The sequence below is a fragment of the Diachasma alloeum genome, unplaced genomic scaffold (genome assembly GCF_001412515.2).
Source record: "Diachasma alloeum isolate Michigan unplaced genomic scaffold, Dall2.0 Dall_scaffold_00208, whole genome shotgun sequence".
In the NCBI taxonomy this organism is placed as follows: domain Eukaryota; kingdom Metazoa; phylum Arthropoda; class Insecta; order Hymenoptera; family Braconidae; genus Diachasma; species Diachasma alloeum.
Genome location: NW_021680373.1, coordinates 276,769 through 286,073, shown reverse-complemented (window position 1 = coordinate 286,073; position 9,305 = coordinate 276,769). Strand labels below are relative to the sequence as shown.

At 35.3% G+C, this 9,305-nt stretch overlaps 1 protein-coding gene across 4 annotated transcripts in view; it reads right to left on the bottom strand.

The window, feature by feature from the left end:
* Window positions 1–543: 543 nt before the first annotated feature.
* Window positions 544–9,305, bottom strand: part of LOC107036310 (potassium/sodium hyperpolarization-activated cyclic nucleotide-gated channel 2) — a 51,886-nt gene continuing 43,124 nt past the window's right edge. For 2 of the 4 annotated variants that reach the window (XM_015254191.1, XM_015254193.1), the window contains 6 exons: window positions 8,357–8,506; window positions 6,828–7,193; window positions 6,602–6,719; window positions 5,458–5,746; window positions 3,811–3,946; window positions 544–2,451 (listed from right to left, as the gene is read on the bottom strand). In XM_015254191.1, the coding sequence (XP_015109677.1) occupies window positions 2,305–2,451; window positions 3,811–3,946; window positions 5,458–5,746; window positions 6,602–6,719; window positions 6,828–7,193; window positions 8,357–8,506 (1,206 nt within the window). In that variant the 3' untranslated portion in view covers window positions 544–2,304. The remainder of the gene's footprint in view (window positions 2,452–3,810; window positions 3,947–5,457; window positions 5,747–6,601; window positions 6,720–6,827; window positions 7,194–8,356; window positions 8,507–9,305) is intronic. The other 2 variants (XM_015254192.1, XM_015254194.1) reach the window with 1 other exon arrangement.

Sequence of the window (9,305 nt, the reverse complement as noted above, 5' to 3'; positions counted from 1 at the left end):
TGAATTTTTAATTAAATGAAAATTTTGGGTAATTTGATACCGAATATTCATATCTTAATTTAGAATTCAAGTATGTGGAAAAATTCTCGTCTTCATTATTTTTTTTTCTCCGTGAATCGAATCCAATGTCACATTTCCGGAAATTACCATGAAATTTCCATTTTTTCTAACAGTCCAGTCAAGAGGCTCTTCAACCAGAAACTCTCCCCCTCCGTCAACCCCCAACATCGCCCCCGTCCTCTTCATTCCAATAATAATTAAAACTTCTACGCATTGTCTATGAACCCGGAAACGGAAATAATGGCCCGTACGGGAGATCGGGGGGACTGCACATGGCTTGTAACAGGCTTATGGCGATCTCGCGAGCTATATTCAACTGCAGCGTTCCGATTTAATACCTCCCCAATTCGGCTTACAACTGCTCATTAAACATTACATTTAATCAATTGATTGAACGGCTTTGTATCGTCGAGTAGAAATATTTCTGATATGCTCAAGGGGTTTTATTCACTCGAGAGAGAAGAAAAAATAAATAAATCGCTGTTTGTCATTGCTAGAATTAAGTCATTGCACTGTAGTCACTCTTGGCTCACGAGTCACTTCAATATCAATTTTGATTATTTATTTCAACAATTTCATATCCTATTCATCATTTTCGTTTTGTCAGGCTGTCTCGTTTCTCGATTCAACACGTGTCCTTACAAAAATTATCCTCTCACTATTTCATATTATCACGTAAACATTGAAACAGAATGAATAAAATGTCAACGATTCAATTGTTTCTAATTCAACATAACACTCTCACATCATCAATGAAATCTCCCCCCCGATAATCATTCAACAATAAACTATTCAATCATTTAAATATCGAATAAATTTCATTCTCTCACTCATAATTGAAAATAGCAATGGCAACAGCTGTTTTTTTTCTCATTAATATTAAACGTCTGTATATGGTTTTACAATTGTATTTCATCATTCAATAATTCATCATTAAAATATTGCTTCTCAACGGAATAAGCAAACGTCACGAGGTAATTCGTAGAGCGCAACGCAAGGGGGGATAAATGCTACATTGTTCTCCAAAATGAAAAATATTTCAACTAATTATCCTCTCATTCTGTTAATAATTATCTTTCACTTGTGTCTCGTGGTGTTAAATGCTTACGTGCATTACGCGTTACTTATTCACTTACTTACTCATCATTTTTTATTTAATTCTCGTGAATACCTAGATTTATTTGCGTGTTCACGTGTCACTCCTACAGCGACTCTTGTATTTAATTCATATTTACATATATGCATAGGTACTCATGCGTTTCTTTAAATTGGAGATTGATCGGTAATCCCTTCAATTTATTTCATTGACTTTTAGCTAGATTTTTTTTTTCTGCTACAAAATTATAATTCATTGCATCGTCAATTCTCTAGGCACTCTCTAATAATCGAAAATCATGATCAATGTCAACTGATATCTGCAGCGTATTAACAATGTCAAATAAGAGAGAAATATATTTTACACATTTGTCGATAACTCCTCCCCCTCAAATAATAATCGTCGCAACTCGCTTTGAACCATCTCGCCCCCGAAAATATAACAATTTAATCAAATTGGTGCAATTGAAATGTACTTATCAACCCTGCATTCATAAACTTATCATTTCATTACAATAATTAAAATCTGCAATATTGCATAACGTCCTCAATAGCATTTCACTATTAATCTATTTTTTGTATTCCTCCTGCATTTAATATAATCTCTCAACTTCCTAATAATGCGGCAATGGTAGTAATTCATCGCAATAATTTATTTCTTTCATTATTTATATAGAATTTGAATCTCTTTATAGTACATCGCGTTTATTTTTTTTTGTTTTCATGAATTAGTTGTTTGTTAATCTCGTAAAAAGATATCGTTTTATTAATTCCCGCACTGTATTTTAAATGTTAGTCGTTTCTTGCCACGACCCAGAGGACTCTCAACAAGTTAACATAGCCCTCGGGTCCCCCTCATGTTATCCCAATGTTTATTGTTTCATTTTATTACGAAATTAATTTTTTGCGCGCGCATTGTCCATACGTCCTATTAAACATTCTCATGGTTTTTGTTGTTGGGAATTCAGTGTCATCAGTCCGTGGTAGCACACGTGGAAATTCCTCTAGTATCTTCAGAGAGCATTAGCGACGAGTTTTTGATGCTTACGTGTGGGTGGATACAGCTGGGCAACGCTGTTATTAATTCATCACGGTTGTGCATTTGATATTCCCTCAGTAACGCTGCGCGTGCTAATAGGACGAGTGTCGTCATTGATACGAGTCCTTGTGGAAGGTATCGCTCTTGTGGAAGATTCGACGTCCCTCCCTCGTCAATTCCTGACTGGCAAAGTTATTCTCTGACTTTGGCCGGGGTAGGAGACACGTTGGTAGGGCACGGAGCTCCATACTGTGCACCTGCAAGTGCGACTACATTTCAACGTACTAGAACGATTTTACTGGTATTGCTACATTAGTTCTGGTGGAAATTTTATCACTGAAATTTCTATTTTACGTGTTACGTACACTTCTTGGAACATTATTTTTTGTCCTATAGTTCCACGTGAATAATTCAAGTGAATTGGGAATTTATTGTCTTTCTGTTCCTCAAAAATTTGGAATTTCATTGAATTTTCAGTAAATTCAATTGAACTGCACATGAAATTAAATTTTTTTCCAAGTGAATAGTTCACAATAATTTGACCCTATGATTGGACAACAGGAAAATCCTTAAACGGATGTAGATTGCAATAATTTTTGTTCATTTTTTTTTTCTTGAAATAGAAGTATTGAATCTTCTGTCAAATCATCTACCAAAGACTCAGCTCTGAGAAAAAAGAATTGGATACGAGAATAATTGGAATACATTCCTCGAATGGATTCTATGGCGCTCGAATAAGACAGAAATTTCGTGTTGAATTAGATGAAGACGAGTTAATTAGCCTCGCGTTTGTGAAAAGATAGATCTTCTGATGGTAATTTGTGCTGTTGCTGTTGTTTTTGGCTCTCTGAAGCTCTTTGATGAGTCTTGTTCCCTCATTTCAGACAATTCCCATTATAATTGATTTAAATGCTTCGAATGTATTGGTTTTCTTATTTATTCATTGATTAGGCGATTGCAGATGATGGAATATCGTAATCATTTCGAACTTTTGCTATCAGAAGGTTTGTATGGTATGAAGTTGTCCTCAAGTCTTAAAATGAAGATGAATAATTATTACAAAGAGAAATTCCGCCAAATGAACATTAATCATCTCTACTTCATAAACTACTGCCATAGAACATATATTTTTTCTCAATTTAGCATGAGATTTCCTCCTTTTTCAAATGAAACATCATATTCCCAATCTTTAGAACTGCAGAAAAAATGAATTGACTCCATTCAATCTAATTTGTACTTTTTGATGAGTTTTATTTGCTGATTTCGAAGCATTCAAATTATTATAATCGATTAAGATGCTTCAGATGTATGCAAATCCCTCATTTGTCCCTCAATGAGGTGATTTCAAATGCTAAATATAGTAATAATTTCAAACTTGTGGTATTAGAAGGGTTGTACCCATGTTATCGGCTTCCCCTGGAGTCTTAAAATGAAGATGAATACATATCACAAAGAGGAATTCCACCAAATGAACATTAATCATCTATATTTCATAAACTACTTCCATAAAACCCGTGTTTTTTCTCAATTTAGCATAAAATTTTCTACTCTTCTTACATAACATCATATTCTCAATCCTGAAAACAGCAAATAAACCATTAATTGACTCAATTTACCGATTCCTCACTGGCACTGGCATGTGCAGCTTGCTCCGCTAATGCATTAACAACAGCATTTATCGTCTTTGATTCACTGCCAAGGTCCTCCTCCCTGTTCCCCACGAGATTCGGATTCTTTCCAATTTTGTTCAGCCTGCGAGGAAATGAGCATTAAGCGTAGGGAATGTCGCAATCGACACAACCAACGATTATCATCATTTGACCGTGAAAACCCTCGGAGGATATTCAACATCATCGTCCGCGTTATCCCACACGAAAAAGATAACAATTTTGAAGGATTACTGTTGGTCGGCATTTCTATCCTGCGAGAGTTTTCGATAATGACGGACCGGTGGATCGATAAAAACGAAAGACCCTTTGTCACAGTAGTTATGCATGATCAGAAGGGAATGTGTTCAACGATCGTTGAATCATCAACGATATGTCGTACGCATTCTAAGCGGTTAATCGACCGGGCCAAGAGAGACAGTCACATTATCATTAATAAGATTATTCAATATCTCTTCAACTACATTGATTAATAGACACTGATTCAATCACACTGAGAGTTGTAAATGTAAAAAAATTGACAGATCGCTCTACTGCGGGCAACTGTGAGCGTAGCGCTGAGCGTGAAGAGCAGGCAAATGCTTACGCATCGTATTGAATGTTAAAAAAATACATTCTTTTATGCAATAAAGATTGACATATTTTGTGATACTCATCTTCAGTCTGTCATCTCCCTCTTGGTACTTAATCACCCTGTATTCGTTCATGATTAATCTTATAAATCGTGGAAGAGGGTGTTGTCAACCCGGCGGATTAATGAAAAGATAGCAGAGCGATTTCAGCGGCTCATCAATCTTTTAATATCATGAAACATCTAGTGGAGTTGATCGTTCAGTGGTGAAATTGGTTGCTCTGATTTTTATTTGAGATTAAAGTTAAATGAGAATTTTGGGGTATTCATTGACATATACTGTCGAAAATTATGGCACACTTCTTGAGAATTTTTATCGTGTTATAGTTTTACAGAAATTTCAAGGAATGTTGTCATTCAAAGTTCACAATTCGATGGAAAAATCAGTGGAAATAGCAAATTTCGTTTTCAATTAATTGAGAATTCAGCGTAAGTTGGTAGTGAATATTTATGTTTGATTGAAACGCCAAGTAAATTGGAGAATTTTCGTTGTTCTGTTGCGCAAAACATTGGAATTTCACGTAATTTTCAGTGAAATCTGAAATTTCATTATTCTTTTTCTTCTAAAAGTGGAGTTCACTGTCACTCCTGTGAAACTTACTAGTCAACTCTCCATGAAATTTCAATCAGTTTTCTAACAGTGTAGTCAAGTTGTAGGCAATACCACTCCATAATGTACTTCTTTTACATGATTTAAACAAAACCATTTGAACACTAAACGATTTCCTCTAATCATCTAACTATCTTAAAAGATAGATCGAGTCGCAAGCGAAGCAGAGTCGACGCACAATGATTGAACCCCTCGAAATGTCCGAAGACAAAATCAAATGTCCATAAAAATAGAGCAATGAATAAAAAAACAGTGATTAAAGAAACAATTGACAGAATAAATTTTGTTATGACGGGAAGGAGGGTTCGGTGAATCGACATCTATTAGCACACCAACTCGATAGAACAAACCTAACCAAAGTTTATACCTCTCGGCGGCAACGCTCTCCATTGTTCTCCGCATTAGTGGATATTGGTCAAGTACTGCGTTAAAATGGTCCACCGAGAGGCTAAAAAGATTGCAGTAAGTCTCGGCTCTGACTGATGCCACTCGTCTTGCATTCGTTAGGAGGCAAATTTCACCGAAGTAAGAGCCATCGGATAGCGATGTGGCTACTTCACCATTTGCCATTACTATGTCGACGATACCCTCTTGGATGAAATACATTTTTGAACCTATTGTGCCCTCTTTTATGATGATGTCACCTGGGGAGAGACAGAGGGATCAAACGGGGTTGTTTAGTTTTGTATTTATCTTGGAAATGAGACATCCTGGAGGAAGATGACAATTTTTTTCGGGGAGAATTGAATTTTGAGGAGAATTTTCTTTTGATGTTTTCTTCTTGAATTACTCTTTATGAGATATTGGAGGAGATGGGACGTTTCACGTTATTTCACTCAGAAAAATAATCACATTTTTATTTTTTTCTCGTTTTTTAATACATTGGAGGCCCTTTAGATAAACAATTTTATGATGTTTTGAAATCTTGAACAGTATTTTTTTTGATAATCTATAAATAAAGAAATGCATATTACGGAAAATGTAGAAGTACTTTGTGATCAGAAAAGTATGGTTTTTTATTTACATAAAAAATCCGATGGCAAAGAGTGAATTCTTGTTGATTTTTCAATAAGCAATTCCATTTGTTGAAAAGAATAGACCGTCAAGCATTGTTTAAAAATTCTGAAAACAGATGCAGCACATATAATTTAAAAAATTGTAATCCGCTTGGAGAACGTTAGAAAAATATGACCAGCTATGGGGAAAGAACTAAATGTCTCATTTATATAGATATGGAACAATAAGGGAATGTGAAGAGAAGTGAAGTCAAAAGAGACATTTTTTAAAATTTTGAATTTAATTTGCAAACGAGGGATTCTAGAAGAAAATATCACAAGACATTTAAATTGTGAACTATTCATTAATTAAATAATGAGAAGATGTGAAACATTGACTTTTGTTTTTTGTTTCGTTCTCACAAATGTTAACAGAATCAGTCCAGAAATATTGGACGACCTCTTGACTCCCTTTAAAACGTGAATTGAATTTGTTATGAATACCTGGCTGGAAGACTTCGTATCGCAACTTTGTGACGACGTCCGAGACAAAGTTTGAGTCGGCGTTGGCGAAAAATGGCACAGATGCCACCAGCGACCTACAGTTATAGTTTATCACATCCTGCAGGGAATTCAAACTCACGTTAATCAACAATGTCAAAAACTTTTTCACAGTGAGAAATACGATATTCATCATTGTGCAGGGTTTAATGGATAGACCTATTCTTACCTCCCGCAACTTTTCGGATAGTTCACCCAGGATGAGCTCCTCGTCGAAGAATTTACCCTGGTATCTGTGCTCAAAGTACTCCGTGATCCTTTGACGCATCTCACGAGGCAGTTTTCTGTATGCCATGTACTCTTCAACTTGCTTCACCTTTTCGCGATACTGTCTTCGGGATGAGTCGAGGGATTGGATGAGATTTGTCGCGTGACCGAGGAAGAGAGCGTAACACGTTGCACCACTTATCATACTGAGCATTGTCAGCCACATGTCGGTCAGTGATTGGGGTGGAAACCTTCCGTAACCGATGCACAGCATGTGGGACATCGCTTTGAAGAGAGCCCAGGAGTATTGCTCCAGCCAGAACGCTTCCTGTGAAAATTATGGGAATTATTTCACGAGATTTGAGGGAAACACTTACAGGGGGCAAAATGGGCTTAAGCAAAATTTCAGTTTTCTTTAAATGTTTATAACTCGGAAACAAATGGCATTTCATCAAAAACTCAATGAGTTATTTAATGAGTCTTCCGACATTTTTTGTTAAATCCCTTATCATCGAATAATTCGATAATTTTAGAAATTCGGTTTTCTAAAGTATCAGTTTTGATACTTTCGTTGATTATGCATTTATCTCGTGAGCTTGTGACTTGAGATGAAAATTTTGAAAGACTTTTTTCGGAGAACTAAACTTCTGATAAAAAAAGTCTCTGACATTTCCCCCTGAAACCCTCGTTATGGAGTTAATCCAATGTTTAATGAAACGTGGAAAAATCGAGTTTTTCAAAACGTCCGTTTTGAAACTTTCGTTAATTAGAAATTAATTTAAGGATATTCAAGTACTTTGACTATTTTTTCTCCAGTGAAATGCTTTTCTAGTTTTAAAGTCGAATATCAGAGCTGACTGAATTTAAATCTCGATATGGAGCAGTTATAAAACGTTTCTTTAATTTTTTTCAAAAATTGCAATTAAATAAAATTTTAAACAATCAATTTTCCCCGGTAAAAATCATTTATTCGGAATCGCGGCAAATTAAAAAAAAGCGACTTTATGCGTCCAAAAATACGATTTCCGAAAGTTTAAACAAGTACAATTATTTATTTATTATATAAACAACGAATGTTCAAAAAAATTATAATTCTGTGCAAAATGTATTTTGAATGACGCTGAATATTCGTGATTTTTAAAAATTTGTCTCACGCAATTCAATTGGCAAATTTGATGATTGAAAATGGTTAAATCTATTGTGTATATCGTTCTTAATGCACGAATACTTCGAATACCGAAAGTTGAAAGGATTTATCAATTTTCAAGTTGATTAGATGTTCAGCAAAAATATTTTCTCCCATTTTCCTTCAAAATTACTCATCACCACGATTCAATACCTAAAAATGTGAGAACAACCTCCTCATTTCTCCATCTTCTCATCACTTCGAGTGCCTCAAAAAAATATTATTATTAAAATCCCTCAACGACCGAATTATCCAAGAAATTCATCGCACTACTGCGAAAAAAAAAACGACGCTGTTGACAATACCTGTAGTTCATTGATAGCAACCCAAGAGTTACTAGGAAATCCTTGCAGCATAGGTACAAGAAACTGTAGGCACCCACTCCAATGGCCAATGAGTAGCATCATGCAGATAAGATTGAATATTCTCATGAACACCGACGCCATATTCAGGAACTGGCAACAACAAAAAATAGCATTACTCCCCCGTAATTCACCAAACTCCGGGTTTGTTAATTAAACTCCGGATGCTCCACTCTTATAATTCTTCACAGGAAATTGTAAGTCACCCCCTAATGTTTTGGGGTCGTCGAAAGCGTCATATTGGCGGATTGTGTACAGCAAATAAGCGAGGGTAAATACGCAAAATAAATGTACTTCAACATTTAAAAGAACAACGTAATAGATTAACTGTCGTTGAGACAGGGGTCCTGCGACCCGCCTCAACATCCTCTACATCTCAGCTAAATACACTCAAACATCACATATCAACGGTGAAGAGGTACGTAATGGGATCGCAAAATAAATTGATAAATCGTTGGAACACATCAAGCAACATGGAGCAGAGCTGGGTAATATTACGAAATACAATTCAAAATAACAATTCCAAATTTGACATTTTGCATTTCCATAATTTCCGATGAATTCTAGCTATCTCATGTCATCTAAATTAGTGGTGACATTGTATCGTCTATTTTACTCCACTATTTCATGAAATACATGTTAACATTTTGTTCAATAACGACTCACTCTCCTTTTTTTTAAATAATGGATAGTATTTATTCACTTCTACTCTGGAAACTTAAATAAAATGAGTATGTACTATTTTACTTTCGTATTTCAGTGAACATGAAATAGAAAAATGCAAATAATCTTGAGAAAGTGAATATTACTCATGCATCTGTTTCCAGAACTAATAAAGTGGACATTTACTGCTTGAGAAATTCAAAAATATTTATCGGGTTTGTTAAATACT